The sequence below is a fragment of the Pieris rapae genome, chromosome 15, assembly GCF_905147795.1.
Source record: "Pieris rapae chromosome 15, ilPieRapa1.1, whole genome shotgun sequence".
NCBI lineage: Eukaryota > Metazoa > Arthropoda > Insecta > Lepidoptera > Pieridae > Pieris > Pieris rapae.
The window spans coordinates 4,284,514-4,303,633 of record NC_059523.1 but is presented as its reverse complement, the minus strand read 5'-3'; the positions used below and the strand labels follow the sequence as shown (position 1 = coordinate 4,303,633).

Genomic DNA, 19,120 nt, shown 5'->3' with positions numbered 1-19,120 from the left:
GCTGATTAAATCATAATAATTTCATAGAGTGTAGCAATGTCTTCCTTACGCCCTCGGTTTAAGGTGGATATTCGCCTGATGGCTTATTTAAATGAGCTGTAATTAGCGGATAACATCGACTAGAGTAATTGCAATATTGTTGTCACTGGAAGGCGCTTACGTAGCATTGCGTACATTTAATATTTTTAGTGCGGTGTCGGTGTCTAGCGGCGGAACTAACGACTCTTCATAAGTTTATTTAAACAACATACATGTCGTTGAATTAATGATGGTGTTATGTCTCGCCGGACGATGGCTATTGCCCAGCGTTGCGTGAACAAAGTCGTGATTATGAAAGTCATAGTTTTATAAAACTCTTGTCTTTCAGACTCTGCCCTGAGAAGCAGTGGCTTACAAGGGATGTAACCTAAAAATTCGGTCATTTGACGCAAATTATTAATATAAACGGATAACTTACTACTGACTAAATTTTTTTTGCCAACTTGGGATCTGATTGCATGGCCCCATAAATATATGATGTAATATTATGTTCAAGGTATAAAAACGTATGTTCTTTTTTATTGATATAATGTATGTGTTTAGTTTTTTGTATATCTTATTAATTTTCTATTTTATACGTTGGTGTAGCTTCTCAAGCATCAAGGTAGGTGTGTTTTTTTGGTGTTTTTCTGTACTTTTGGTTTATTTCTAAGAAAAATATTTACTTACCATACCTATTACAAAAACGTAACATACCATAGTGTGTTTAAAATTATAATAAATAAAAAATATTCTATAATATGTTGTTGACAATTGACTATTAAATATTAATAAAAAACTTAACGTAGCATCGTCAAAATTGATGTAATAAAATTATTTTGAACTGCGTGCACTTATAATAGCTGTTCGCACTTAAATAATCACCGTTACGTATCCGGGAAACGATGTGATATTTAATATGATTGCATTGTTCTCTATACTCTATGCATGCTTCACGTCATAAACGTCAATGTGTTGATGAGCTAGTCTATACACGTGTTGTAAAAAAAGCTTTAGTTAATCTCAAATTTCATTCTAAAACTTTTCAATTGTCATTGTCTTTATATAGTACCAATAACGTTATAAAATGCGTTTATGTTAAGTTATGTTTGCTTCGGAGTGGTCGCTGGGCACTCGGCGTTAACAAGTTTGGGGCGTACTTCAATCTCAGATGGGAATCGAATTTGCGCCCTCCGCGGCCCACTACACGTCTAGTGTTGTGAAGTGGCCTTTGAAATCTTTCACGCGTTAAAACGGAGGTAATCTCCTCGCCGGCCGGCCCTCCGCTTTGTTTACCTAATCATTTTATTGCTCCCTCCCGCCCCCCTCCCGAACTCATTCCCCGCGGCGCTCCCCTCGCTCCACGAATTTATTGGAAACATGTAATATCAGCCGCGACAGATGTCTGCAACCCTTGCCGCGACACAGCATCAGCCTCCGCCACTACACGATATTACATTTTATTGCAAAAAAATGAAATCCTGAGAAAATTTAGATCGCAAGCTGCGAGTGTTATGTTCTTTACCCTTAAAAAAGTGTGTCAGGGGTAGCGACGGGGCCCGTGGGGAGGGGACGGGGGGCGACAGGTCCCGCGCGTCTCCGCAGAAATCCGTTTTTTAGCACAAAACCGAAGAAACGGAACAATGCGTGACCCACTTCCCCCGGCGCCGTGGGAACGAATAACGACCGCGTCTCCGAAATCCTCGCGAATTGCGCGATAAAAAATGCATTACCCCATATTTTTAAGAGAAACGTAAAAAGCCGAGTGCATTGTTCAAAGCATATTGAAATTTAAAATGTTAGAAGGGTGAGATTTATGTCTAAAATAACGGTTTTAGCAAAAAATTTGTGGAATCAGCTGCGGAGTGTAGTAAAATTGTCGTTAACAAATCGAGCTAGGCGCGACCCGCGGTATTGGTTGCGTCATACTGACACACTCATCCCTTCACGGTTGCATCATCAGTATTAATGATCATATATTTTCTATTTGTTTATAAGACTTGCACATTAATATGTGATCTAAATAAGTTACGCTATAATATATCAATTATAAGCAATTAAGGGTTTTAAGAATGAATCAGTGAATTAAAGGTAATATGTGTTAGGCGAGTTCTCTGTGTTAAACATATATATGTACACCTTAAAACGTTTCTATCCCAGAGAAGTGCTTTAAATATAGCAAACGACGTAAAAATACATATTTTTTTATTGAAATAACAAGCATTACACAATATATTATACAAATTTAGGCCCCTAACATTCAATGAATATTTCTGCATATATTCAATTGAATATGATTTGCCGGTTTGTGGCTGTCAAAACATTTACTGTTTCAACAGGAATGGAATTTGTGATCGAGTTATATGCAATAATTAAGCTACGGAGTTCACTGCATTTAGTATGTAAATGTGATTAAAATCAAATAAAAACGTTTTGTGACAAAAGGGAAATACAGCTTTAAATAAATATTTATAATAGTTTGGAAACATAAACTATATAATATTTCTGTAACTAATTTATAATATTAAAATTATTTCAATCCAGGTCGAACATTGTTTAAGTTTAAGTTTAAGCAGTGAGATTGCCAGGAAAAGTTCGCTAATTAGTAGAATTACTTATACAGAGTATTTTTGTTAGTTTATCTATCAATAAATAAATACAAATGTAGTTTTGATGTCTCAGCTTCGTTAAACTAGTGTTTAGATCAGCCATTGTATATGTACTTTGTAGTCTGAGAGGTTGGGAGGAGTTCTCCGAGGTGAGGTATGGAGGACCGATGTAGGCGACGCGAGGCGGAGTATGCAAAGCAGGCGAGACTCCGCCCCTCCCGCCGCGCCTCGCCCCGCCCGCCGCACCCGACAATCCTAAAAAACGGCTGCCTCTCGCGAAGGGTAAAACTTTTGTCTACAACCCTTGCACGTGCGCTAACACACACACATAAAGATATATGCGTCTCCAATTGCTATTGTCAATTTTTTAACTGCGTTTTACATGATATTTTTATTTACTAATCACTGAAGCGACGGGTTTTTGCGTGGATCTCGTAAAACTTGAATATCTTTTACTATGACCACTTTTCTGTTTAACTGTTAAGTGTTTTTAAAACCTGTATCACGTCCGTGAATGTGAGTCGTGACAAGATTACATTGTTTAAATATACTTCTGTGTTGTTATAATTTATATTCACGATACCTCGATGCTAACGCACGCAGAATTATTCCGATTGCAGATGGAATCTCAATAACTGAAAAACTAATGAAAACTGATTAATATGTTAGAATATTCAATTAGGCATAAGCATATCAAGTTGAATAATAGATGATTGGCGACAAAAACAATAATCGTGTAAGGGGGGCGTAAGGAACAGTCGACCGACAAGACATGCTGCCGTCGCGGGCATAGCATTACTGTTATTTCACATTATTAGATTATGGCTGATGCGTTTTTAATGTCGATATTAAACTAGCGTCAACCTATACTCACAATTTGTTTGAATCACTTAATTTGTATGTCTTTGGGAAACAATTTGTGTTAAGTACTTCACACGTAATCATTTGGTGGTGAATAAAAATGACTGTAATAGTGTGTGTATAATAAACATGAACATTAGAGAAAACAATAATTAATAATGTCTAATTTTTATTTTGAAAGTGTAATAGTATAGTCGTTTTTGTATGTACAAAGGTAAGGTTTAAAATGGTTTATTGCTTTGTTTTTATACATATGGAAAATCTATAAATTATGATTGCTCATACGGCTTCTATATTAGCTTCCCATTCGTTTACTATTACTTCATAAATAAATCAGTACATTTAAACTGTTTAAACAAAAGCACTCTTTAGTATTGTTCTTCATAGCGTAAATATAGAATATTGGAATGATTCATGAGTAAAATGTGCAATGAAACACTAAAGTAGGAACATAAAGTTTTCCTCACAGTTTTCACGAATAAGGATAATGTATCAATATAAAGTAATCTAAGAATTGGAGGTGCTTATAAATCTGTCGTTGATTCGCAAGCTGTGCGGGTTACGGCTGTCGCGTTGCGCCCGCGCGTGCCGTTCACCTGTCGCCCCCTCCCCCCACACCCGCAAATTCCATTTCACCAACTCGTGCGTCACTCTCACTCAACGATCAAAGGGTTGTACGCACTTTCGATAGTCTGTTACCATCTGGTTACTGCATCACCTTCGTTTAGGAACACTGTATAATAGGTTAATTCGATTTTCATACAATTCGATTTCATTTTAATTGATAAAAAGCCAACACTTGGCACACTGTTAGGTACATCGCCAAAAAAAATATAACTAAGGCTATAGGCAAACATAACATACGCGAAGAGATCTAATAGTAAACAAAACAACTATTTGACAAAACAAAAAAACACTAGTAAAGAAAATAAACTTAAGAAACTAAACATACTTTAATAAAAAATATTTCTTGTATAGTTTTGAGTACATGCAATTTTTCCATCTGATGCATATTTTAATTTAACTTTGAAACATTTTTTGACACATGAATTGATTCAGGTACGAATTGCGTGCTTAGAATAACTGAGATTGTGTTTTTTAATAATGGATTAATGCATGATAAATCCTACGAGAAGTGAGGAGAATAAAACTAATTTGTTTTTATTTGTATTTTACTGAGTTTAAGATTTCAAAGGCATAGTAATGCAATGGAATGATTCTGATATAAAAATATGATTTGATCCAAAACTCGCCAAATTTACACGTCACAACACGCACATTAAATATGACAAAAACTACTAGGTACGATGTATATAGGTGTGAACCAAGCCAAACATATATATAAGTCTAAATAAGTCTATAATCTATAGCTGGTTATACTATTTTTATCTACAAAAATTTATTTAAAGCTACAAATCTTTAAACGACCTCAGTGTTCATCGTTTGTTTTTTTAATAAATTCAGTCCAGTACTGCCGAGTTTGAGTGAAAATAACGAATTCTCATGATATTTGCCATTACAGTACGAACAAGGTTCTATCTTATATAATCGTATATATAACTACCGCTTATAGGTTTCTTTACAAAAGCGCCAAGAACATTAGGGAATGTGTGTCAGTTCCATACGATCAAAGATGCCCCTTTGAGTGGACACCGCGCAAACCTTTCTTATTGAATCCGTTCAGCTGGAAAATCAAAACGTCCAATACGTGAGGCACTTCCGGCTTAAAATGCCACTCAAGTTGAGTGGGTTTACAAGAATTTGATTAGAGGAGGACGGAGGGCGAGCAAACAGTGGGCCTCTGCGCCCGGGGCGTCACACTGATGTTGGACCAGTCTGCCAAGTTGGTGTGTTTACACACCACATTCATAATGAGAGTGACCCCTGTCTGGTGCAAAGTCTGAAATTGGAAATTTCTAAAGTTTCTGTAATAAGGAGACCGAGTAGTCTAATTTACATTAAATACATACGTTATAGAATATTTAGCACTTTGAAATAAAATGAATAATTGAATTTGGCTGTGATTTTGTCAGCCGTTCAAAGTCAAGCCAACTAAAATGAAGGTAATTTTAGTTTATTTATATAAAACCCCCACGATGGGCTATGTCTTAAACATAGACAAGAAAAAAGCTTAGCGTATCCAAATTACGGAAAATATTAACCAATTTGTATTTATTTATTAAGTAAACAGTAAATATATATTATCCAAATGTAATATCTAATATTATACTAAGCGGATACAGCCTAAATTTAACAAGAACAAGAGAAAGTGTGTAACTAAAATTTCACCGACATAATGTCCATAATTTAGTTAAAATTTTGTTTGTATAAAACATTTGTGACATATGTAAGTTTATGTGTGTCTAAATACATGATAAATTTAATTCATTTCTAACCCTATCTGTGAACTGATTAACTTTATAGCCGCTATACGATAAATCAGTATAACTTTCAAAATACGGGTCATTTAATGATAATTTAGGTGCGAGTAATATTAACAGTGAAAGAGTATCTCGACGCCACGTGCGAGCAACTCCGGATCGTTCATCATCGCTTAAATTAAAATCGTCACGCGTGATGCAACAAATATCGCGAACAATAAATCACTAACCCTTTACCAACGGACCAATCACGACCCTCGTTATTTACATAAATTTACATAGCTTACCTGAAGGGTGAGTTTTAAATAGATTAGGGTTCATTTACATATGTGCTACGGGCTACGGATTGAGCTACGCGGCTACATATTAGTGTTTTAGATTTCAACGTCTCGCATATTTTAGAAGACTAATTTTTTACTACCAATGTATGTAAATTTTATAAATTTCTACGATGCCGCACCCTATAACAGATGCATAATGCTTATTTAAGCCAGAGAAAAATGTTTTTTTTTGAATGGCTTGCACTAGCAGCACCATGTAGTAGGATTTTATGGCTACTCGTTGGGATTACTATTTTTAATAAATGTATGTTACTATTAAAGTAAGACCAAAAATAGTAATTTACAAAATGTTAATTTTTTGTAGTTACGGCAACTCTTCACGAATTGAGAAGAGTTCTCAATTTTCGACGAAAGTTATTTTTGAAAAAATATTTCGTAATTTAAAACAATATCTAGTCTGTTATTATTCGTAACGTTACTTAAGAAAATTGAAACACACAATAGGAACATTAATGGCTGTGATAAGATATAAAACTTCGCGACAAAGGTTTATTTCACATTAGAGAGCGCTGCAGCTGCATCGGCTATTGATTAGCTCCCCCTCTCCACCCGCGTCTACCCCTCACCCCCTGTATCCCCCGAACACCCCCACTGCTAATGAGGTGCAGACAGGTCATACAAAAGACAATATGAGACTTTCTGTAATAGATGGTCATTTGTGTGTACTTTAGGACTTTTAAATATAAATATATAAGGTTTTATTTTTTTAGTTTAGGGTTCTCAAGATATATATTTAAATTAGAAACAAATTAAATACCACGATGTAACACGATATTTTTCGATTTAAAACATGAGGTCTTGGGTTAAAATGAGGACAAAATCTAGTAAATTCGAGTAAATTCTGATCGAATAAAAATCTATTATTTTGATTCGATATATTGCTTGATATATTATAAATGAAACTTAAACTACAGAAAACATCGATTAAACCATTAAGTGGTTCCCAAAAAAACACCTCAATAGATTTTTTTAAATAAATTCCTTATAAACAAATTAGAGTTAAATACGAGTTAAAAATATACAATTAATACAAAAAACTAAATGAAAATAAAACCTAACTTGTCATATACCTAACTTGTAATAGCATATAGCATTCTATGATAGCTTTAAAATCGTATTATATATATACGTGTATACGTATACAATAAAGTAAATATGCATTTAAAATATGTACCATGATAGCTGGAATAGTGCAAACATATGTAATAAATGTTCGTATAATGGCTAGTTTGACTGTTAATCTATTCAATTGTTATCATATATTCACACCTTATTAGCTATACCAGTTAGGTATGCTAATATATAAACATAAAAATTTAATAGCAGCACTCCATTATTATATCTAATTATATAATAATCATATCAATAAATAGAACTATTTAACTGTGTAATGATATTTAATAACTTTTATAATGTTTTGTTATTTGATTCACTTGTATGATAATTAATGCCTGGTTAGTAGACCGCTACTTTCAGTAAGCAGTTATTCTTATTATAGCATCCAAGTGGATCTATGGTGTAAAACCTTAGTCAACCATTAACATCTTATGAACAATTCCGCTGTTATAAGGCACTATACATACAACATCACTCATAAAATTTTTACGTCCTACAAAAAAAGCTTTTTAACATTGTATTTATTATTTTAGAACATAGCTGTGTACATACATTGAATTGCGAAATACGAGTAAGATAATATTGACATTGTAACAGACGCAAAAAGAGTAATAATAATAACCGAATGTAAACTTGAACTTTAAAGCGATTTAAAGGGTGAATTTTGAACGGGGCACAGAGCTCGAGGGAAGGAGGGGCATGTACTAGTTAACGAGATTAGTGGCACGCGTAACCCTTCATTCAGATACAATTGAAAATGCAAATACTTTAATCCAGTATGGCTGCCATTTCCCCCGATCTGAATACCAATCGATAACTCGCAATTCATTACTGCATTCGATAAGGCTCCCTCCGCATGCTGATTGCAACTAAAGATATGCTTAGGGCGGGCGGGCACAATGCGAGTACTCATTCTGTAAAGAGTACATTAGGAACAAAGCTAAATCTACTTTATTTACTGCCAAGAAAGTGTTTGAACATTGATTTATTTATTACTTAAGATTTGTTATGGTCAAACGTTGAAGCTTCTTGCTTAGTGATTTTTTAAATTCAAGAATTCAGTTGATAATTTTGAAAACTCTTCATCTTAGTGCGCTATAAGCCTTACATTCCATGAATTAATTCAATTTAATAAAGAATTAATTAAGAACTATGAAAATATTCATTGTAATTATATGACAGTCGTGTCAAAATATTTTTTATAAAATAACCGTAGACCTAATAACTAATTTTGTGCACAACTAAAGTACTTTTTGTCTCAATCTGTCAAAGACTGTTTCATTAAAGAATTAGCAGAAAAAAAACATTATTTTCGAATCATGAAAGAAACTGAAGTAATGAAGTAACATACTTTCGGTAATACAGTGTTATAAGACTGGTTTATTTTATATAAAACAGAGGATGAATATATATTTCACATCTTTGCAATGTGTTCTGTATACTATCTGTTCTGTACAAAATAATACCGCCGAACTAAAAAGTCATATTTTCCTGATAATATGTCTGTTAATATGTTATTTTTATAACATTAACCCTTTCCCTTAGAGATGTAAAGTATAGTCGTATATCAAGGGTCAAGGTGATAGCCCTCCGGGGAGAGTGGGGTGAATGTTAAAACACTTGTTAGCGACACTTATTGCTCCCGTAAAACATGAATTCGCGAGAGACATTTCTCCCCTCTGCCCGCCCGCCCGACTGACCAACTGACTATGATTTATGACCATCATGTTATGAATTTATGAATATAAATTATTTATAACCTTAACTAGAAATAAGTCTTGGACCTATCGTTCCATGAAATGTATTCTGTGAAACAAGTACCTGAATGGTACAAAGGTGAAAACGCAAATTTTAGAAAAATAATAATAAGATACTTTTGGGTTAGTTCTAAAATTAACCTCAATAAAAATCAACAAAAGAGCATTTAATAAAATATTGCCAAAAAACAATATTAAGATATGTGCTTCACTGACCGCAATCAAACAATCATTTAAATAACGCGACTTAAACAAAGGGAACCCGGAAACATCAAAAGAGTATGAATGTTTTATCCCAGAATTGTGGGCACAAGGAGCACATTTCTTATTCAAAGTAGCAATATATGTGCGCCTAAACAAACACGCGGCTGCAACTCAAAAGCCTCGAACCGGGACACATCTCCATCACAAAGTGCTACTTAGACTTTCAGTACCCATTGCCCACTTCACGAGAAATCGCCGATCGAACTTTCATGTTCTTATTTTAAAATTCAAAACGTTCCTTATACTAACATTTTACTGCAATACTGTTTTATCTGTATTTATTTAGGCGTTATTCATTGGAAGGTTTTGGAAATACAACAGTTTCTAGAACTTTCTAGAGATTTAACACCAGAATCTCTCAATACATAAAACAAATTAAATAAAAAGTTCCAGACATACACATAGTAAATTGTTGTCCAAATTAAATAATAAATATTGATGCGTAATTATTACGTCTCATTGTAAGATAATGAGTTCGAAGCCGATGAAGCCTGCTGTGCAGGAACGAGCTGAAGTTTAACCGATTTTTAACGTTTTTTTAATCGAACACGATATCGGAATTCGCGCATCGCGTCGGTTAGCCGAACCCGTCGTTCCCCTTTCATAGAAAAAATTAAACAGCTTTTAAACGTGCATCGCCGGGCGAAAGCATTAAAAAAATCCATCTCAGGTAATCGAAATAATGGCGAGACGCGCGAAAAAAATTCACTAAGGGGCGGAAAAAGAAACGGATTCGTACAAAAAAGTTTAATTTTTAATCGTGATGCGGGAATCGCGGCCCCGGCGCCAGTCGACCGCCGACCTTCGATCAGTGCGCACCCGCGATCTTGTGCGCTGCTACGTTCATATTCTTAACTGAGAGACTTTCAACCCTGTGCTTTTGCCGTAAACGACTTGTGCTATCACGCTCGCACGATGGTGCTTACAGCCTGCGTGCGCGCCTCTTCATCGCCATTCTGCGCGTACCGTAAGTTTCTTATAAATTATTAAGACTTTTAAAAAGCATTTTACAAAAGGATACATACATTTTGAGTTATTTACTACTTATTATTACTATATTTATTACATATTGGAATGTTTTTTTATAAAATAAATGATCAGACTTTGAGATGTTTAGTCTTACCTGTTCTACTTTAAAGATTTTTTTTACTATAAAATTTTAGTTATTTTTTAACATTGTACTTTTAAAAAATTATTGACATTTAGTATCCAAATGTGTAGTTAGGAGAAGTTCATACACTAAAATTGTATGCAGATGATTTTCTGCAGCATTTAGCATACAAACAAAACCTACTATATTAATATTTTAGCGCGTTATATTCAGCCTAATCTATATTAATAAGAAAATTATAAGATTACATGAGTACTTAATTCAACCCTTTAGCACTTTCCCCTTCCACTTGTCAAATACTTGTTTGTCGTCATTTACTTTAAATTTGTTTTTTATTTATTAACAGTTACTACTAATTTGATAGAACGCCAACAATTTGTATGATTGAAAAATGTTTTACCCTATAGTTAGCTATATATAGTAGCCCTTGTTCCTGGTATTTGTTTCAAGATCAAAATTCAAATGATTATTATTAACGCATGCACGCATATTAGTATTATAAAATATTTCTTTGGTTTCTTGATGGGCTACAACTGCAAAAAAATAAAGCCTGTTTCATTAATTGTTTAAATATATTGAAATACAAATATAGAGAGACGCATCCTATAAAAAAATCTGTTATATTGTCCTTGTGTTTATTAATTAATAACATATAAACATATATTTTAAGTATTGACTGTTCTTTAGTCTTGTGTAAAATAGTAGTTTTTTTTCCATTTTAATAAAATAAAATACGTTTATTTTGGAACATAAGATAATCAAGGTATCACTTATTCCACTTCATTAAATTTGAACCTGTAGGCATCCCTACTCATTGGCAAAGATGACAGAGGGTGTAGGCCGAGGGAAAAAGCCGGAGTAAAAAGCTCTCGGTACTCTTTTAAAAAGGCAAATCATCAAACAATACTTATTTTAAAACAAATACAGCAAATTAATAAAAATTAGCCTGCCCAGGACTAGTGCCAGGACCTTTTATCAACTAGATAATCGCTAACTTTATAGTAACCCTTTTTACACAGCTTTTTTTTATTACATTTCTTAAATTTGTTAAAAGGCAGAGATTAAAGAGCCTCTGGGATTTTATTAAAGAAGAGTATCTATTTTCCCAAAAAAGAATAATAGATAGTCTAGTACGGGGAAATTGCAGCCTGCGGTTTTTTTTTGTGCGTATGTTCTATTCTAGCATTCTTATCACTATTTTTGGATACATACATAATATTTTCATAAATATATACATTATAACAATAATAAATAATAATAAAATGAGATATGCTAGTTTTCCTCTCGAAGAGTCTCATGAACGATATGCAATTTAAATTAATGTAATACGAATAATTACCATTATATGTTTAATTACCATTGTGACGCCTTCTATAGGTATGTTACATACCTAATTAAATAATTCTACATATTTGACATTAAAATTTACTTGCACACATGTGAAGTCATATAGTGAGTGAGTATTGTAGTAAACCGACCTAACTATTAAAGTAATTAAACTTTTTAAGATTATTACCGAAATTCATTGTATATTTTTTCATACAAAAAAGGTTACCTTATATTGTATATAAAATTTATGTAAAATCTAAACAAAACAGTGTAAGTACTTAAATAGGCAATCAAATAAATAACACACACATATATATATATATATATATATATAACATAATTATTCTATCGATAAACTTAAAAAATGTGAAGACAGCAAACGTATAATCCCGATATAAAACGCATCTATTGTAATTTAAGAATGTTTCTTTAATATCTTTTTTAAATATTAGATTTGGCACAAAAAGCAAGCCTTTAACGTAGCGAATTCGATCCAGTAAAAAACTGATGACGATTCAATAAAAGAGTACAATGCATGTTTTTTACATAAATATAGTTTTTGCGGATCTGTCAGTCTATTTAATCCTACACATCCGCGCAAACGCAACTCTTCGATTATCTACCTGCCTTACTTTGATATCTTTTTGTACGGATATGTATAGAATACGAATGTCTGCACGTTACTTTTGGATTATTCGCATGTAAAGGATAGGAGAGGAATTTTGATCCTACAATTAGTAATACTTTTTAACGTCTTGTGTTTACTTACTGGATTTAATCCTAATCCAAATATAAAGTGATTAGTACAAATGATATAGGCCTCTAATCTTCCAGGCTAAGGGTAATTGAAGAGTCGAGATTTAGCGCGATTGTAAAAAACACTTTTACAATTTTAGACAAATTGAAGGTTAGCCCTATTTTCGCTTACGTCATGACTATGTCGTATATATAGGATTTGTTATACTAATCTTTGATTGATTCACTTAAAAATTATTCAACTAAAATGTCAGAATCAAATTTTCATTTTTGGTACATTTTAAAGTTAGTGGCTGGCCTTTGCCAAAAAAGGACACACAGATATCTAAATAGAATGAGATAGAAATATAAATGTGTTTAAAGGTAAAAGTATCTGAAATAAAAGGCTATTATTATTGTTCATGTTAATCAAACACTGTCATAAATTCTGTAAAAAGTAATGAGTAGGTACTTTGGTGTGTTATCACCGAATTTTTTTTAATATTTTTAAATTGCACATTTGTATTTTTTATCTACTTTATTTGTTTGTTTATCATTGTAATGTTTCCCTATAAATGTTGTGCACGCTTGTCATTGATGCACATGCATATATATTTAAAGAAAAACACTTTTTTAACGGATTATAGATATGTATTATTATATTTAAACTTATAATTATTTGTACATAATTTCAAATTTAAACCGACGTTTCGCGTGCTTTACAGCGTGCGTGGTCACGGTGACTGAAGACAAAGGTGTTAAATGTCAAAAAGTATTACAGCTGCAGAAAATGTTGTGTTATCTGTATTTATTTCCCCGGAGTTGGTATCGACTAAAAGATGTAGGGTTTTTGCAGAAATTGCTCACGGTGTCCTCCATTTTCGCGGGTTGTTTATTTTGAGATTTTAATTTGGATATTATTGGATCCCAGTAGTTATATATTGTCATGTGTTCTCTGTAAACGTTTATATGTGTTTCGTTAGTGTGCCATTTAAAATCAAATATATATTCTTTTTAATTCAAATTAGGAATAAAAAATCGATGTTATAATGTAATCATGAGGTGTGTGCGTTGTACAGCTTCGGATTATCGGATTAATTGACGGCGCGGTTATCCCTAATTAGCTGATCTGGTCAGCTGACACCGTGGGATTACCCCGCACTACCTCCGTGTACACATCAATATATCCGTTTACGATCAATTAATGCTCTTGTACCGAATAGGTTCTACTTGACAGTAGATTTACAATACTCATGCGCAATAATTATAAAACTGTTTAAAATGGATTTGATTTTGAATTAAACTTGTTATATTATTCAACACAATGTACATTTATGAAAGTCAATGAAAATACAAATTAAATGCTTCTCATTTTACATTTACTGCCAGTTCCCAAACGTCGTAGAACGTACGAGAAGAACTAGCAATTAACACTCTACCTTTCTTATAAATCGTCAAGTTTTTTGGTTTACAAAACGTTTGTAAGGAACTGCAACCTTTACATCATGTTACATATGACATATTTAAGTAATCAACTATACTAATAAAAATAAACAAAGATTTGTCTTCTATCAGCAGTAGGCATGGTGAAATAGAAGCACGTACCTACATTCTACAACGCGCAATAATCTAAGATTAAATAAAATCATACAGATCAGAGATCAGTCAAACTTCTTCATGCATGTGCATCAATGACAAGCATGTACAACATTTACAGGCTAATATTACAATGAAGAAGAAAATAACTTAAACGTAAAAAACAAACTAGATTAAAAAAATACAATTTAAAATATTTAAAAAATATTTATCTATAATAATAATAACTAATACATTTCTTCTTTGTAATTGTCACTGGTCACGGATTTATTATTTAAATTAAACGTGTCGTTCAACCGATAATATTGTTTATACATACGTCCAAAGGTTTTCTTATAGCTTTCTTATGTCTATGGCTATCGAAGCTAAGATAATCCCAAGATTAAGCCGAAGCCCGCGACCTCGCACAACTGAACACGCACTTAGTACTTATCCCCAAATTAGATTAAACACTTAACGTATATCTCTTTGTTTCAGAGGAATCCGGAGATCTCATCAAATCGCCCTCCCCGCCTCCCAGCCATGGTAAGTGTCACTGATTTTTTTTTAAATTCTGATTTACTAAAGAGTAGCTCGGTCCTTTTATTCATATGGGCTTTAAGGTCAAACGGAGACAGAAAACGGTGGTTGTTTTACATTGCAAATGATACCTTCACAACCAAACCTAACTTAATCTTAAATACACCACGGGACGAATTTATTCTCGATTTAATTAATTCATACTTAATGAAAGGCGACAAATATAATTAAATGAATGGCATGACTACTTTTAATATTTTAATATATAAAAATACTATACCAATAAAATGTTTTTATAACGATATTTGTAGGTGCTGAAGGATATATACCTTTATCGGGAATTATGTATATTTTTCACCATTTCAGAATGGCTAATTAACTGAAGCAGTTCCTATTATTTTATTTATAAACTTTTTTTATATATTAAGGCGAAATTAAAACATTAAAACACGATCATGGGGTTGTAGTGTAGTTAACTGCCACGTTACTTCCAAAATACATATGAACAATATATTTTTTGAGTTTTTTATACGAATTGCTCGCGAGATCGAGAGTATAAGCAGGTATGATAAAGGGTACAAGGTGCGAAAGACGGAAGGATTAGCGTCGTACGCGCAGGCACGCTCCAATATAAAAAGTGTGGGGTCGCATGTCGCGGCTTTTCTTAGAGAAAGTGCAAGGGCACAACCCTTCCTCGACACGAGACACAATAGTCGCACGCGAGAACATCGTATACGAAACAATAATTATGGTATCAAAAGCATTTGTTGTGATTACAAAAGATTAATCGAAGTTTTCTACCCACGTGTCAGATTGTTATGAGCTTTTAAAATTGTATGTATGCGTACTTCATACGGAGTGTACATGTATTTGAAAGAGTTTTTTGATTGCAAAATAGATGTTAAATCATAAGTAAAAATAATTTTAAACTTTTAGTTCAATTCATAACATCTTTGACATTTCGATACCTCCTAAGTATAATGAGTCAACTGACATTTTAGTAATTTTACAGGAGAGCCATTTTAAGGCAAATCGTTTATATTTTTGTGAAATCAAACTAATTCAGAATAAATTTAATATTTTTATAATAAAGATTGAAAGCTCTTTCTTTGGTATAACATGAATTTGCTGATTTTTGTTCCTAAATGCTATTTTATGTACATGACTTAGTATACACGGGCGGGACTCAATAGTGAAATGGTTTAACTACCAGTTATATTCATGTACGTTGTACATCAAAATCTATAGTTTACACCAACATATTATGGAATATGATTATCATTTAATTACTATCATCTTACTTTTGGTTAGTTTCGGGGTTTTTCGTCTCACTTAATAATAAAATATTGAAATTACATCACTTGACTCATTATACGGGGAAAGTAATTAGCTATGTTAGAATTTTAAACCTCAACGTATACTGGACTAATATAATTAATTGAGGCTTTTTCATTACTAATTTTATTTCTAATACCTTACGAAATTAATAAAAGCTAGGAAGAAGTAGACTCATTAACAAAAACAACGCATTTTTAAGAATTATAATGTATTTTTAGTTTTAACTTTTTAATTTTTAACCTTTTTGTTAATATTATTTAGCCTTACTACAAGTTTAACAATGCAACTAAAACAAATTATCAATGTAGTATCATTAAAGTTTCATAAAAAGTAACAAACATCAATAAAAATAATAGGAACTAAAAATAGGAACTTACGTTAAACAATATTATTAAAAATAATATAAATGTATAACAAAAATATATAAAAAGTTTAGGACGCTCAAAGGATAGCTTTAAACCTTATGGTTTATCAAAATAAATGAAAATTTTAAAGATTTAACGTATAAAAATCAGTCTGAATCACTGTCATCTGCTCCATTGGAGTTTTTTGAAATCAAATTATTAAAAAAAACAAATGATACTCCTTAGGAATCACCAGTGTCTTACAAAGATCCATGAAGTGTTTGTATGTACTTATTTTGGTAAATAGGAATGGGTCTGATAAGCTAAAGAAATATTATCTATGTTAAAATTCAACTCTCTTCGATTTCGTGTAGCTTTAGGTTTTTTTACACAATCTATCTACTTGTAAGCATCATCTTGGTAACTTGTTTTATAAAATAGCCTAAATGGATTTTCTGTTTTAACAACTACTTCCGTGACTTTGTTTCAAGGTATTTTAAATCCATCATTAGTAGTTGTCCAGTTGTTTATAAGTCCTTACTTTGATTTAAAGTCTTTTATTAAATCCTGAGACACTTCAATAACTTTGTATGGTTTTTCGTCGGATATGGTAAATCTAAAAGCTGTATACCATTGATAAGGCGTATAAAGCATTTTATCTTTTGTCTGTCTTTCAATTAAAGCATGTATACTGTCGCCTTCATTTTGAGTGTGACCCACTATTAGAAAGCGATGGCTAATATATATGTATACAAAACTTCGAACTAGCTAACAGATACATTAAGAAAACAATCCTATTTCTATATTTGCTTCCACGGTTGTCTGACCGAAACCGGTAATCTTTGACACCTTCACCCACCGTATCTTCTATAAACTTAAAAACACATATAGAAATGTAAATTGCACATCTCTTTGCTTTCTGTTGATGCCATGAAAAACAATAACCTTGTCGAGATCCCAGACTGAATATCGTGAGAAGAAAAGTTTCCGTTTATAATAAAAAGTACTAACGTTCCCGTGAGGTACATTAAGACTCTTTTGATGATCAAATGCTGCTGTATCTTTTGTTTTTAGCTTTCTCTTTTTCTTTTAAATGCTCTTCATGCTTTTATTTATCTGTCTGGGTAACTTGCTTGTTATTTTCATAAATGTGACATTGTTCACAAACACCTTTTTTGTGTTTATGAAAACCTATATTGATATTTGTATTAATTGATATATCTCGATACTGTCTCACGGTAGTCGCTTTAGAAGACTTCCCAAGAACATAGTTTTGTAAACCGATATTTTTGTAGTCTCAATATTATCTCCGTGACTGCTTGGAAGAAACTTATGAAAGGAGCATATTAACTTAAGTTGCATGCGCGCTGGCTGTCATTCATCGTATACTGAGCCAAAATAAACTTGTATCAATGCGTCCCTTCTCACGCCCCGCGAACACTGATACAACGTTATTTGGATCAGTATACAATGTACGATTTTAACAGATGTTGAAATTGATTTAGTATACGTGAAATTATCTCGGTAACTATAGTTCTTTTAAAAAAAAAATTAACACTAACGTGAAGATCATGGTTAATTATGTACGTTTATATAAAAAAAACCAAATACCTAAATTTGTTAGTTGACTCAGTATACTTAGGAGGTATCGATTTAACTTAAGATATATTTTAATTATAGATTATGATAATCAATATACTTTCTTAGGAAAAGTAGTTTATAGTTTAGTTTCAAATGATAGTTAAACTTAATTAGACATTATATTGTAGTCGTACATTCCAAATTGGTCTTCGCCTATACCTTCCCATCGTATTATCCCTGATGTATCTGATTAAAAGAAACAAAATCCAAAGTCTGTTTACATACAAATGCTACAAACGTTTGTATATAAGCGCATGTGCGTATAAAATTATTATAACTTTGCCGTGCAAATGTGTTATGTTGGCGCATTTTGAGTTAAAAAGGTTTCGCATTAACTATTAATTCACCCCGCTGCACCCGGTGCATTGTGATTTTTGCTGCGTCGCGTCCATTGTTCGAAATCAAATCAAAAGGGTGAAATTATATTCAATGTTAGGTACGCCTGTTGGATATCGATATTATGTATTTTATTCATTCAAGTAGCCTTTAAATAAAGTCATTATATACTTGCAATAATTAGTAGGTAAAGCGTTATTTTGTGTTTAGAGTATTATTAGAAATTATCCTCTCATTACAAAACACGCTTTACCTTTAAAGAGATATCGAGAGCTAGAATCATGCAATATTTAGCTAGATTCGACGTCTAACTGAAGGCTAAATCACTTCATTTTTATATACAACGTTCACAGATTTTCTGTAGTGTATTTAGTATCAGCATTGCACGCGTGCGAAGCCGGGGCGGGTCGCTAGTAAATGTCTAAAAAAGTTTTCATTGGTGCCTTGGAGGCAATTGTAAAAATATTTATAAATCGAAACGTATATTGTTCATATTTTTCGTGGTAGATTCTTAAGTATATTTCAAAAGCCAAAACAAAGAAATGTATGTGTGTGCTCCTGTTTTCAGACGGCTCGGCGAGCGGCGAGGGCGAGCAGAGTGGCGACGAGCGACCCCCCTCAGCTCCCTGTCGCCCCACTGCCCCACCACGCGCACCCCCTCATCCTGTCCACGCTGCCGCGCTGCTGCAGAGCGCCGCCAGCGTGGCCGGTGCAGGCAATGCGCTCGCCCAGTTGCAACATTTATTGCTTACACAACACGGCGCGCATTCTCTATTGCTACACACACAGGTATGCTATATACAAACTCATATTGTTTGTATGAA

General features: G+C 33.0%; 1 protein-coding gene across 4 annotated transcripts in view; it reads left to right on the top strand.

Moving 5' to 3' along the window:
• LOC111001509 (silk gland factor 3) overlaps window positions 1–19,120 on the top strand; it is a 134,952-nt gene that overhangs the window by 114,064 nt on the left and 1,768 nt on the right. For 3 of the 4 annotated variants that reach the window (XM_045631479.1, XM_045631480.1, XM_045631481.1), the window contains 2 exons: window positions 14,596–14,643; window positions 18,865–19,085. In XM_045631479.1, coding sequence (XP_045487435.1) covers window positions 14,596–14,643; window positions 18,865–19,085 — 269 coding nt within the window. Of the gene's footprint in view, window positions 1–10,151; window positions 10,315–14,595; window positions 14,644–18,864; window positions 19,086–19,120 lie in introns of those variants that run through there. The other variant, XM_022271435.2, reaches the window with a different exon arrangement.